The sequence below is a fragment of the Sarcophilus harrisii genome, chromosome 6 (genome assembly GCF_902635505.1).
Source record: "Sarcophilus harrisii chromosome 6, mSarHar1.11, whole genome shotgun sequence".
Taxonomy (NCBI): Eukaryota; Metazoa; Chordata; class Mammalia; order Dasyuromorphia; family Dasyuridae; genus Sarcophilus; species Sarcophilus harrisii.
In genome coordinates this window covers 249,167,872-249,181,533 of record NC_045431.1, presented here as the reverse complement: position 1 = coordinate 249,181,533, position 13,662 = coordinate 249,167,872, and the positions used below count along the sequence as shown (strand labels likewise).

At 52.3% G+C, this 13,662-nt stretch overlaps 1 protein-coding gene across 2 annotated transcripts; it reads right to left on the bottom strand.

Moving 5' to 3' along the window:
• Window positions 1-483: 483 nt before the first annotated feature.
• On the bottom strand, window positions 484-12,529 carry SSRP1 (structure specific recognition protein 1). 2 transcript variants are annotated; one of them, XM_031942913.1, is made up of 18 exons: window positions 12,364-12,529; window positions 11,597-11,715; window positions 10,925-11,110; window positions 8,207-8,312; window positions 7,825-8,015; window positions 7,485-7,715; window positions 7,218-7,321; window positions 7,006-7,134; window positions 6,258-6,479; window positions 5,576-5,648; window positions 5,449-5,457; window positions 5,007-5,145; window positions 4,861-4,906; window positions 3,995-4,124; window positions 3,521-3,691; window positions 3,286-3,380; window positions 2,377-2,560; window positions 484-1,015 (listed from the first exon to the last, which is right to left on the bottom strand). In XM_031942913.1, the coding sequence occupies exons 2-18, from the start codon at window positions 11,648-11,650 to the stop codon at window positions 938-940; spliced, it is 2,148 nt and encodes a 715-aa protein (XP_031798773.1). In that variant the 5' UTR covers window positions 11,651-11,715; window positions 12,364-12,529; the 3' UTR covers window positions 484-937. The 2 variants fall into 2 exon arrangements, with proteins under 2 accessions (XP_031798773.1, XP_031798774.1); XM_031942914.1 differs by lacking the exon at window positions 5,449-5,457 and having other exon boundaries at window positions 12,364-12,528.
• Window positions 12,530-13,662: the final 1,133 nt, after the last annotated feature.

Genomic DNA, 13,662 nt, shown 5'->3' with positions numbered 1-13,662 from the left:
GCCACACTCCAGAGGGGGCCTGGTGCCAACAACACCCCAGGAGGGCAGCTCTGATTCATAGCTCAGGCTCCACAGCCCCCAAACATCAGAGCCCACAGCTGCCTCCAGTCCTACTTCCGCACCCCTATGCCGCTTCGGCCCAGGTTTACAGGAGCCCGCTCGATCTTGATCAAGTTAGCCCAAGCCTAGAGACCACCATGGCCCACAGGTGATTACGTTTGGAGCCAGGAGCTCAAACACAGCCCAGATAATGGAGCAGGAAGACCAAGAGTCTTTAGTAATCCAATCAGTGTGCACTTCCCAAACCTCAGATGGCTCATCCTGGGACGAGGGGGCGAAATGGGACGAGGGGGTGAAAACCATCCCTCGGACGGGAAGAAGCGTACCTGAAGCTCAGATTCCCGGCCTCGGCACACCCTGCCCAATAGGGACAGGGGGGAGCTGCCCGGCAGGGGTGGGGGAAGTACACTCGAATATGGCTGCTAAAGTCACTTTGCTTTATTAAATCTTTTGTGACTTCCACTGACCAGAAATACAAAATAAAAATAGAAATAGGCCCCAGCAAGGGGCTACAAGGCTGACCCTGTGTTTGGCCCCTGCTGCAGCTTCCCATGAGTTGCCAAGGGACAGAGAGGGGATCAGCTGGCAGTACCGTGGATAGGAGAGCACAGGTGAAGTGCTTCGGTCCCACATAACCTATGCTCTGACCTTTACCTTCTTCCCAGATTCAACTGTGTCATCCCTGTGAAGCAGCATGGAGAACAAGAAGCCCTCCCTGCCCAGTCACTCAAGTCCATAAATCAAGGAGGGCTGTACTGCGAGCTGAGTCCAGGGATTATTTCTCAGTTTAGGGGCTGCTGGTAACAGGGCTTGGATGGAAATTGTAGACGGGGAGTTGGGAGAGTGACAGGGACAGCAGAGAAGACGAGGGGCTTCTCTACTCCTCATCTGAGCCGGATCCTGACTCCTCCGAGCTGGGAGGTGTACTGGCCAGTTCCTCCTCCTCTTCAGAATCCTGGGGGAACACAAAGGGGACACTTTGGAGGCAGATTTTACAGACCCAGGTGCCCAAAGCGCTTGTTCAAGATGCTGCACACATCAATACGGCCCTCCGGGTGAAGCACTCTCACCACTATTCCCAATCCCACTGCCTCACATCCATATTGATGTTTCTTCAAATACCGGAATCCTCAATCCGCTCAGTTCCCATGACCTCCTCTCCTCTGCTTAAGCCACACATAAAGGTCAAATTCTGGAATCTAGAAGCGTTCCACTTCCTGGTTCACTTTATTATCCTGCAAAATCCCCCCACTTGGGGCATGCTTCCATCCTCACTCTGCTCCACACTGGAAGACAGGGTCATGAACTTCCAAGTTTCCACTTTAGGAGAGTGTTCTGTTCAGAATGTCATTTTCCCACCTGGCTGCACTATTCTGTAACTTCTCAGACCTTGCCACCATGCCCTTCCTCCCCACATTTCAACGGTTTATGTGCTGTCTTTCTTCATTAAAGCATAAGCTCCTAAAGGCAGGGAAACAGTTTTTTGGGGATATCTGCTTTCTTAGCACAGCGTCTGGCAGGTGGTTGGTATACAATAAATATTTAATGACTGTTGCTCGAGGCAGATGATTCCCAAATCTCTGTATATCCAACTCTCAATCTCTTTCCTGAGTGACTCCCACCACCACCTTGACATCTCACACCGGCTGCCAGAAGTTCAAAGTCAGCAGCATAAAACAGAACCCATCATATCTTCCCCACGCTCCTCTCAGTCAAAGCTTCTGAACCTCCCTGCTAGTCTCAGACACCACCATCCTCAGCATCGCGGGGTCTCTCGTCACTCCAGCCCATCCTCCACACAGATGCCAAGGGGACTTTGCTGACTGTGTTCCCAGCTCAATGGGCTCCATGATTAAATACAAACTCTGGGATTTAAAGCCCTTCTTAACATGGCCCCTTCATACACATCCATCTCCTGACTTTTCTCTCCCCATACATTCTAAGTTCCAGACCTACAGCTCCACAACTCTGGCTGCCCTGGGCAAAGCCTGGCACCTAGGCCTGGAATACTGAACCCAGCACCTCTTTTCTCCCCCCTTTTTTTTTAGCTCCAACCCCACCCTCTGCAGGGGACCTTTTTTTCAAAGCTACTCCAAACACTTTCCAGGTGTTCTACAAACACCCTGTTATGCACCTAGTTACTCATTTCTTCTCTCCCTTCTGAACATCAGCTTTCAGGACAGAGGCAGTTTTGTGCCTCTCTTTGTGACCTCATACTTAGATCAAGGCTTACCAAAGACTTCGTGAGGGCTGAAAACTCTCCTCCCCACTCTGCACCAGTCCCCCCAGAACCTAGGGGCCCCTTGTCTGTCCCACCTCACTCCTCCTCCTCTTCTTTTTGCTCTTGTTCTCGCCTGAAGAACTCTCATCACTTGACACAAATTCTCTGCTCTTGAAGCTCTCGCTCAGTTGTTTGGACGAAGACTTGGATGAGCCCTTAGAAGGGGTGGACTTTTTCTCCACCTTCACCTTTCCTTTCTTCTTCTTCTTTGACTTATCCCTGCAGACAACAGAACTTAGGACTTGAGCCCACTGAGCACTTCCCTCCCTCCCCGAGAACCCAGTCACATAGAGTAGCCAAGGGTTCCACAGAATCATTTCCCCCCAGATTTTTCTCCCCAAATCATCCTGTCTCCCAAGCAGGCTCCTTCAGGGGAGTGACGATGGAAGAAGGGCCCTGCGATTTCCCTGAGGACTGACTCTGGATCAAACCCCCTCATTTCTTCTCCTTGCAAGTCCATGTCCTGTTTTCTATCACTCTCTCCCAGCAGAATCTAAGTGCTTAAGAGCAAGGCCCATGTCCCTTTTTCAATCTTGCTTCCCCCAGCATCTTAAGGCACACTACACATAATAGAAGCCTATGGGCTGGATTTGCATTTGTTGAAACGTGGCCTCCTACAGCAAGGTAGGTCATTAATGTCATCCAACCTCTGAAACTTTTCAATGTGGAAGAAAGCGACTATTCCCCCAAGGGATTACCCTCCAGAGACAAAACTGTTTAGACATTTTTCCTTTCTTGGAGCCAAACTAGCTCTCTGAAGCCTCCACTCGTGGCTCCTACTCCCGTCCACAGGGCCAAACCTGATTGGCTCTTTCCCATTATGTAAATACAGCGATCGCCGCCTCTCCACCCTTCTCTCATTTCCTGGCAGGCCATGGAGGCCTCAGCATTGTGTTCACCCTCAAGTGGGGACACCATTTCCAGTGCCCAGAGTCAACACTTACTTCCTGTAAGAAGACTCAGCTCGGCCGCCTTCGCTGTACTCCTTCATGGCTTTCTCATATTCCCTCTTGGCCTCCTCAGCCTTTCGGTCCCACTCCTAGCAGCCCATCAGGAAAGACAGAAGAGACGGACGAATGAGTGCTCCCTCTCCTCGGTGATGTCCTTGACCGCCCCCCCTCCTCACAACCCAGCCAGGATGTGACTCCTCCACCCCAGCTGGAGGACCCCGCTCCTTACCTCCTTCTTGTCTTTGCTCATCCCCTTCCAGATTTCCCCAGCTTTCTTGGAGAGATCGGTGATGCTGATCCCGGGGTGGTCTGACTTGATTTTCTCCCGGCTAGCATTAAGCCACAGCATGTAGGCAGACATGGGCCTCTTGGGGGCATTGGGATCCTTGCCCTTCTTACCCTATAGGAGGAGGAGGAGAAAGGCCAAGAGGGGTCATTTACTCTCAGTTCCAAGGGTTACCATCACCCTCAGCCTCTGAGTGAACCCACAAGGAGATCCCTAAAAGAGGCCTCCTCTTCATGGCCTTTCCTCCCCCAGAAGTTCAGCTCCTCTGGATTCCTCAAAGCCCCCTTCTCCCCCTACTCTGATCCTGATGAAGAAGAGGCGAAGTCGCCAGCCACCCCGCCCCACCCTCCTTCCTGACTGCCCAGTAGCTGCCGTGGCCAGCCCAGAACCCATCAGGCGGAGGAGGGCAGTCCTAACCTCCACGGGCTTCTTCCGGGACTTTCTTTCCTTGACAATCTTTGCTTTCTTGGCCAGCTTCTTTTTCTTTTCATCCCTGTCGCTGTCGCCCTCATTACTGGAGGAGCTGGCAGAAGCATTGCTGTCAAACCTGGCGGAAACAAAGAACTTAGAAAGGAACGGGGGAGGAGGGAGCAAGGCCAGGACACCCCTCACCCCCACACCTGACCCTGCCAGGACACCTGGGCAGCCAGAAAAGGCAACGGGCCCGAAAGCTTCCAACCTTGAGCTCCTCAGCCTCAGCCCCAGCCCTGCGAGCTTCTCGTCTCTGTCTGCAGGAGCCGCTCCTTCCTGTCCATGGGACCTAGGCTGAGGTACCTGGCCTGCTCCTGAGGCCTCAGACTAGACCAAGTCCCTCCTAGCTTTAAATTCTATGGTTCTTTACCAGATTAACTGATATGGGGAAGAAAGGGGGAGGTCCTACAACGGTAAGCCATTCTCTTCAGCTCTATGGTAACCCAACATCCAAGCTCAGCACTCAGCCTGAGGGCAGACCCAGGGACAATGGAGACCCATTAGTTACTGCTGCAGCTGCCTCGTTTTAAAGCTACGGAATCTGAGGATCACAGGGGATCACAATTTACCAAACACAGAGGAACTATGCAGAAATGCCAGGATTTGGACCCAGTTCCCCCAAATCCAGTCCTCGCACAACGTTATGACTGGTCCTTTTCAGGGCGATTACTTCACCTCCAAACCCCAAATGGGTGAGGGCCCTTTATGCTACAGTCACTTGCTAGAGCCAAGGACAAAAGGCCTGTAGAGATCTGCCGAGCCCAGAGGTGCCGGCCACCGTCTCACCCACATCCGGCAGTGCCCAAACTCACTCCTCGGCAACGTCATCCTCCTCGTCCCCAGGGTTGAATGACTCATCTGCAAGACGGGAAGGGGGCGGTTAGCACCCGCGGGCCCATCCCCAGTACCGGGGCCCCGCATAGTGAGCGGCCTGGCTCACGCTCCCGGTCTCACCCACCAGTTTCATCTCCTGAGTCGTCACTGCTGTCATTGGCGTTCTCCTCGCGGATCTTGCCCTCCTCCTTCATCCGCTCTAGGTAGGCGTCGTGCTGATCCTCGTCCGAGTCCGCATACTCATCATAGCTCGGGTTAATACCCTGGAAAGAGAGAAGGGAAGAATAAGGGCCCGGTCCTCAGCTCCCCGAGCCCTGCACGCACTGGTACACTCCAAAGGCTGCCCAGCATGCTTGTGAGTAAGAGCAGAGGAGCGGCACCCTGGAGAGCCTGGCACCCCAATCTCCACACGCAGCTGACATGCGGGGCCGAGGGCCCCTCGTCCGAGTTAGGAAAGACTGAGCCTCTCCCCGCCCCGTGGGGGCTCATGCTTGGGGAAGCAGGCTAAACCGCAGCCATGCTGAGGAAACCTGCGCCAGGAGGAAGGGGGAGAGGGTCGCCCGCACCTCTTTTTTCTATAAGGGTAAGGAGAGAAGAAAGAGTGAAAAGGTTGGAGACGGACCATCAGCCCTACCCCGGCATGGAAGATGTCGGGATGTCAGCGGCCCCCAGCCTGCCCAGCCACACCAGTACCTCTTTCAATCCTCGGTTTTTAATGTTGAGTTTCTTGGCATTCACAAAGTCAAACAGCTTCCCATACTCCTCCCTGCCAGGAGAGAAGTTACAGGTGTCCTAAGGTCAGCAGGAGCTCCAAAGGAAGAAGGCCTGAGGTCATGAAACTCATGAACTCAAAAGGACAGTAAAAGATCTTGTCATGTAGACCTAGAGGACTTGCCCAGTCCCAAGCTGCTCCTTTCCCAAAAGCCCATTTTCTAATCACCAAGATTCTCTAGAATATAGTCAGGGAACACTAACATCTCAAAAGATGGATTACCCAAAGAGTAGGAGACAAATTATGGGTATAAGTAGGCTGCAGCACACCACAATAACACCAGAAATGCAGAAAGTCAGACTGAGGGACATCATTAAGAAAACCCACAACTAGAAATAAGGTGGACTCTTGGAGAACAAGGGATGGGAAGCCTGAGTGTTGTATAAATAATCAGGACAAAGTTTAGGAAGAAAGACATCGGGCTAATTATGGAAAAAGAATGGACCCGAATCTGAGTATGAAAAGGTATGGATGGGCAGAATTTTACACCAATGAGAACACAGACTCATTAAAGCTTTTAAACTTTAAAACCAGGAAAAGGATGGGGTCGAGCGATGGGCAGCAATCAGGGTATGAACGAAAAGAAGTGAAGGGGGTACTCACCTCTCGATACTGCTGAAGGTATACTGCGTACCCTGCTTTGTCTCAATTTCAAAGTCAAAGGAGCGAGTAGTAGTAGTGCCACGGGCAAAATTAACAAAGGAGATCTCATCAAATCGGATGTGCACAGGTGGCTTATGTACATAGATGAAGCCCCGCTCCAGTGGGTACAGAAGTCCTGAGCTGGCCTTGTAGGAACAGGTGATGCACTGGGCCCCTGAGTGCCTGGCATGGGGAAAAGGCGGGTCCAGTCAGTGACAGACAATACACAGATTCAGAAAAGGACAAGACCTACAAATGAGGCATCTGTGCTGGCAAGGAAAAATACTACTACTTGGAGCCTGGGGTTATAACACCCCCAAATTCTTTTTATTTTACTCCCTTGTTAGAACGTAGGCTCTTGAAGGACAAGGATATCCATCATTCTTGCCTTTCTTTATATCCCTCAGACTGGGTACAACGCACAAATCCGGGGTGGTCACAATAACATAGCAGGTAACTAATTCATTGGAATTGTCCACAAGACCACGGAGGAGGAAGGGGACCACATACACAGTATCAGGCCAACATTAGGGCTGATATTAATCAGGAATCTCACTGTACAGCGCTTGTTTACAACATTTTTCTGTTATAATCACCTAGGAGGCCGCAGTATCATGATTCCCATGTTACAGATAAGAAAGGAGGCCTAGGCCTCCTGATTGCTCAGTGCTGGGAGCCAGTCCTCCCTCCCGCCTTCTCTGTGTCTCACCCCTGGAAGTTGCCAGGCACTGTGATCTTGCGGTTCACTAAGGCTTTCATGACGCGGCTGACCATCTCATAGAGGGACCCAGACATGTTCTTGGTAAGACGACCCTCAAAACGCTTCTCCACCTCATCCCTACAAGCAAAGAACACAACTAATCAGACGTCTCCTCGTGACCTTCAGTCCTCAAGCGATCCTGACGTGGCTCCTTAGCTTACTCATTCATGTTGAGGGTCAGGGAGATGTCCTCATCCTTGGAGAAGAGAAGGATCAGGAAGTGATATCGGGTCTGGCCCTGCTTGATGGGCGGGTCTAGACTGATCTGAGAGAGAGAAGAGAGACAGGGAGAAGGCCAAAGTAAGGACTCCACAAGCACTGGCTGACCGATTCTGGGGGGCCAGGACCGAAGGCAGGCACAGACCCGGCCGACTCCAACTTTAGCCCCAAACCGAGAAGAATGCTCTCGTCTGCATCCCAGAACGCACCACAAAGAACATTTGGCGCTGGTCCTTGTGAGGTAGTAGGAAAAGTCGTAACACGGTGGTATATGGGATTTTGTAATCGAAGGTCTTCCCATGGAGATGCAGGAAGGTCGGGTAGATGCGGATGTCATAACGGCCTCGGGGTGTCAAGCACTGCAGCTCTCGGAAGATGCAGATGGCATCTCCAGTAGCCTGGATCACATCTGCCTTGGACAGCACATTCTGGGCAAAGGCCTGGGAAAAGGCACACCTGAAATCAGCGGCCGACCCCCTTCTCCTCACCCACCTGGCCTGCTCCCAGACAGTCCCAACCGGCCCCACGCCCAGCAGCTCCAACTCTCACCTCGACAGGGTCTACACCATCCTCCTGAGTGGGTGGCACGTAGAAGCGCACCTCCATCAGGGAGACCTCCGCATCATCATTCTGGTGAAATTCGAGGGTCACCTCATTCTTGCCGGTGGTGCATTGGGACACATTACTGAGAGGGATCTCGAAGACCGGCTGCTCGCCGATGTCAAAAGACAGGAGCTGACCTAGGGAGCAACAACTCTACAGTAAACTCTGTTGAGATCTCTGATTTTCTCCTATCTCCAAAATGCCCAGTTCTCTGAGTAAAAGTGGAAGAAGAATCAGGAGTTAAAGATAATCACAAATAAAAAGTCTAAAACCTATTTGACACAGAATTCCTAACCATTCCCCCATAATTCCAAATCTCTGGACTCACCACCGAACTTTACTGTTCCCCAATTCCAGCCCTTCACACACAGGTCCTTCTCTACCAACTCCAAACGATAGTGGGATTTGAAGAAATCTGCCAGTTTCTCAAACTCCTACAAGGAGAGAAAAGATTCCGTGAGCCTGGCTTAGGCCCTCCCTGATATGCTCTAAAAGTAATCAAGCCAATTAATCCTCACACCTCTGAGGCAAACTATGGTGGAAAAACTATAAACTCAATAAGAACTTGTCCCTGGAGAATAGTACGAAGAGATAAAGTCAGGTACGGAGAACCAATAAAATTAAAATGACAATGCTTCCTAAATTAATTTATTCTGTACCACGCCAATCAAACAACCCAAGTATTACTTTACAGAACTAGAAAAAAATGAAATTATTCTTCAAGAATAAAAGGTCAAGAACCTCAAGGTAAATAATGAAAAAAAAGTGGGAAAGGAAAGAGAATAGCAATACCAAATAACAAACTACACTATAGAGCAGTAGTCACCAAACAAACTGATTTCTGGTTAAGAGGTAAATCAGTGGAGCAGATTAGATTCGCAGCATACAGAAGTAAACAAATCTAGCAGTCTATTGCTTGATAATCCCAAAGACCTGCTGGACTAAGAACTCACATTGTGACACAAAATGTTCAGAAAACTAAAAAGCAATTTAGTGGAAACAAGGAGTAAACCAACTTCTCGTGTCATATACCAAGATACACTACAAATGGATACAAACTTAGACATTAAATAGAAGAAGATACCATAAATAAATTAGAGGAGTAAGGAAGAAACTATCTTTAAAAACTACTGATTCAGGAATAACAAAGTTCTAAGGTAGGGGAAGAAGTTATGAAGAAACAAGGGATAAAAAAAAGGCAGCAAGGTAGCACAGTGAATAGAGTGAGGGTCCTGGAATAAGGAACACTTAAATTCAAAATCAGCCTCAATCACTTATTACCTATATGACTCTCAGCTAAGATACTTAATCTCTGATGAAATGAGTTAACATTTGTAAAGCTTTGCAAACCTTAAAGCACCATATAAATGCTAAGTTGTAAATACAAGGATGAACAGATAAAATGGGCAATTTTGATTATACAAAATTAAAATTTTTGCCCCAAACCAATGGAGCTATAAGTAAAAGGGAAATAGGTAACCAATAAAAAAATAAAATCTTCACAACAAACTTCACTGCTAAGGGCCTCAACTCCAAAATATATAGTAACTGATTCAAATTTATAATCAATTAATAAACATTTATTAAGTGCCTACTATGTGTCAGGCACAGTGCAAAGGACTGGGGAGTTAAAAATGGCAATAGAAAGCCTCTCCTCAAAAAGTTCACAGTCTAAGAGGCAACAAATCCAATATCCAATAAATCCAAAACATATAAATAAGTTATATATGGGATAAACAAACAGGAAACAATTAACAGGGAGGCACTAGAATTAAAAAGTATTTTGAAAGGTTAAAAAGTGGGGATTTTAGTTGGGACAATAAAGGAAATCAGGGGAAGTGAGAAAGGAAAGCATCCCAGGCAGTGAGGGAAAATGCCCAGAGCCCGAGAGACAGTGTGTTTGTTGTGAACAGCAAAGAAGAGCATGTCACTGGTCATGTCAGGGAATAAGGTGTAAAAAGACTGGAAAAGTAGGGGGAAAGGGGGCACAGATTATGAAAGTGCTATTCCCCAGATGATAAATTGTTAAAAGATAGAAATAGGCAATTTTCAAGGAAAGAAATCCAATTAAAACGGAAGGCAAAAATTAATCCAAATCACTCATAATTAGAGAAAAGAACATTAAGGTACTTCTAAGGCTCCACTTTAAACTTATCAAATCAACAAAGTTGACTGAAAAGGAAAATAACAAATATCAAAGAGGCACATTAATGCTCTGCAGATAGACATAAGAATTGGTCCAGCTGAACTGAAAAGCAATGTGAAATCATACCCAAAATCAACTAAACTCCCCTCAGATCTAATGAAACTACTATTAGCCTATACTGCAGAGATCCAAGAAAGATGAAAACCTAGGAAGATACATGATACATATGAAACAGACCCACCAGAGACAACAAATCTAATATCCAATAAATTCAAAACATATAAACAAGCTATGTATGGGATAAATAGAAAATAATTAAGAGAAAAAAGGCACTAGAATTAAAAAGTGTTTTGAAAGGTTTAAAAGTACGGATTTTAGTTGGGACATAAAGGAAGTCAAGGGAACCATAGAAACAAACAACTTTAAAAGTTGACTCTGATCCACGTAATAACTAACTAGGATTCTAGAGGACTGATAATAAAGCATGTTTCTGACCTCCTGCCAACCAACTGATGAGCCTAACATATTTTGGACACAGTCAGTACAGGAATTTGTTTTGTCTGACTACACATATTTGGAATAAAAATCTTGTTTTCCCTCCTGCCTCCCTCTGGGGGCAGGGACAGAAAACTGTTTCTGGGGAAAAATTTTTTTTTTTTAAAAACAAAGAATTGAGTCTACGCAGCAAGGACAAAAGGAAAAAAAAAAAAGAAGCTGAAAAATTCACAAGAAAGGGAAAATGACGGCTAAGCTTCCCTAAGAGGTCACAGAATACTGTCCCCAGCTCCTAAGACTATGTAATTACAGGATGACAGGGAGGAGCGGGAAATTCAGGAAACACCTATGAGAGCAGTTGAGTAGGAAGGGGCTGAGCGGTGGCAGAGGAAGAGCAAATCTCACCGATTCCCGGAAGCCATCATACTTATAGAAGTGGCCATTCTTAGTCAGAAGCTTGAGGCCGTGGCCCAGAGCCACCCGTCGCCAGATGCCCTCCGTCAGCTCTCCGGCCTGAATGTTGTCCACTTTGCCCGTCTTACTATTCTTGAAGATTATACCTTGGCGGCTCAATCGAAGACGACCATCATTCTGCGGGAGCAAAGGACAAAAGACTCAGAGGAGACGATAACAAAAACATGCCCTGGCTTCCTGGGACCCCAACTCCCATTCTGGGGGACAGCCGCTCACGCCGAAGACGGAAAAGCACCAGAAGCAAGAGTCACAAGCCCAGGCTCCGCCACCAGGGCCCAGTAACGAGCCAATTCTACCTTCTGGTTCTCAGCTTTTTTACCTGCAAAATGAAGGGGTTGGACCCGCCAGCCCCGGGGGCCTTTCTGGGCCAATGCTCTCATGTTTCCCCCAGAGAACACTAACGCGGAGCTGCTTGTATGTGATTCTGTACTGCTTATAATTACAGCAACCGGGCGGCCAAAGCCCCAGAAGCCTACTGACTCAGAAAGGAGCCCGCGTGCCCGCCTCTGAAAGGAAAGAGATTTCCCCTCCGTCCCTGTGCCCGGGCCATCTGGCCACCGCCAGCCTCCCCCTGCTTCGGCTAAAAAGCCAGTTCCTCCTTACCATAGAGCCTTTCACCTCCTGGTAGATATCGTTGAACTCCAGAGTCTCTGCCATGCTGACCTGGCCCCGCTGGCCCCGCACAACAGAAATCCAACTAGGAGGTCAGCGGCAGGAAGGAGCTGGAAGGCAACAAGGAGAAGGGAGCTCCACCAGCCGCCTCCGGGGGGGGAGGGGGCAGGGAAGGGGGGCTGCCCGCGGCAGGAGGGGTGTCTCAGCAGGGCCCCCCCCCCCACCTCAAAGCCTGCCCCGGGGAACTGGGCCAGCCAAGTTTGGCTTCTCACCAGCCCGCGGGGGCCGGCGCCGCAGGAGAGCCGGCCCTGGGACCCCCAGTACCCAGCGGTACGGCCCCTCACCCACCGGGCCGGCGGGTGTTCAGTGCACACGGGGGCCCCGGGGCCGCCCTCGTCCCTCCCGCCCCCATCCGTAACGAGAGCATCGGGGGCCAGCCCCCCGTCCCCTTCTCCCCATCACCCCCAGCCCGCTTCGAGGCCTCCCCTCCCCCACGTGGCCCCCGGCTGCCCACCGAGGGACCCTCAAGGCCCCCTCCCCCAGGCTCCCGGGGGCCCCTCCCCTCGCGTCCCTCTCCTGACATCTCCCTTCCCAACCCCCCGAGAGTCTCTCGTCGTCGCCCCCAACTCCGTCTCTCTCCCCTTGTGGTTTCCTCTCCCCCCCCCCATCTTCTCTCCCCTCCCCCCACCTCTGTGCACTCACCCCCACCCCCACGCGGGATTGCTGCCGCTCGCCCCCACCCCCACCCATCGTCTCACCTCCTCAACTCCGGGCTCCTCCAGGGGGCACAGACATGGACGCGGGGGACTCGGGTGGGCTCGGGGGAGGGGGGGGCGGGGGAGGGGGCTCCGGGATCAGGATCTTTTCCCGCGTGCGCAGCCCCGGCTCCCGCCACCGGAAGCAACGCTGCCATAGAGAAGACGAAAGGCTAGAGGGGACCCCGGAGCGGCTCCGCTAGCCCGCGCGATACCATAGAGAGGCTGGAGGACTGAGAGAGGGAGGGGCCGAGAGAGGGAAGGAGGCGGGGCTGGAGGCGCGGGGAACGGGGTCGTGACCTCGGACCTGGGCGCGCGCTCTGCTGCCACGGTCGCCCGGGAGCGCCGGGGGGGCCCTGCGGGTCCCGAGTCTTGCGTGTGCGTCTGTCTGCTCGTGTACCTGTGCTCCGTGGGGCGCGCCTGCGTGCGTGGGCTCCCGGGGTGTGCGGGCGGGAGGCGTGACTGCGTGCGGGAGCCGCGGGCATGTGTGGGCTCCGTGGGGCGCGTCTGCGTGCGTGTGCTCCCGGGGTGTGCGGGGATGTGCGGGCGGGAGGCGTGACCGCGTGCGGGGCATGTGTGTGCTCCGTGGGGCGCGCCTGCGTGCGTGTGCTCCGGGTGTGGGGATGGCGGCGGGAGGCGGACCGCGGGGCATGTGCTGTGGGCGCGCCTGCGTGCGTGTGCTCCCGGGGTGGGGGATGGCGGGCGGAGGCGGACCGTCTGGGGGCATGTTGGCTCCTGGGCGCGTGCGTGGCTTCCGGGTGGCGGGCGGAGGCGGACTGCGCGGGGGCAGCGGCATGTGGGCTCCGTGCTGCCTGGCGGCGTGCTCCCGGGTGCGGGATGTGAGGCGGGAGGCGGACCGCGGCGGGGCATGTGGGTCCTGGGCGAGGCGCCCGCGTATGTGCCCGGGTGCCGGGGGATGTGCGGGCGGGAGGCGTGACCGCGTGCGGGGCATGTGTGGGCTCCGTGGGCGCGCACCCCTGTGCGGACCCGAGGGCCCGCGCCCGCCCTGAGCCGCCGGACGGCACAAGAGGAGCCCCCGTTGGGGCCGGAAGCACTGCGATCCGGTCTCGCCTCCTGCGGCCCCGACGTGCGGCCTTGGCGCAGCCCCTGCCCCTGCCCCGCCGCTCCTTCCTCGTGTGCGACACGCAGGGCTCTCTGGCTGCTTCCTCCCGGCCCTGGCTTCCCCTCAAATCCCCCGCCCCCTGGCGGCGCTCTAGAAAAGGCGGCGTGATTGGACAATTCTCCCCCTGCCGCCGCGCCCGCCCTGCGGGTCTGCGGTTGTCCCACCGGCAGCGGCCCCGA

Coding starts and splice junctions, on each gene's coding strand:
- SSRP1 (XM_031942913.1), bottom strand. CDS start 11,650: ATGGCAGAGACTCTGGAGTTCAACGATATCTACCAGGAGGTGAAAGGC. Junction 11,111..11,596: donor AGGAGGTGAAAGGCTCTATG/GTAAGGAGGAAC, acceptor TTGCTCCCGCAG/AATGATGGTCGTCTTCGATT. Junction 4,125..4,860: donor GAGGATGACGTTGCCGAGGA/GTGAGTTTGGGC, acceptor TGTTTCCGCCAG/GTTTGACAGCAATGCTTCTG.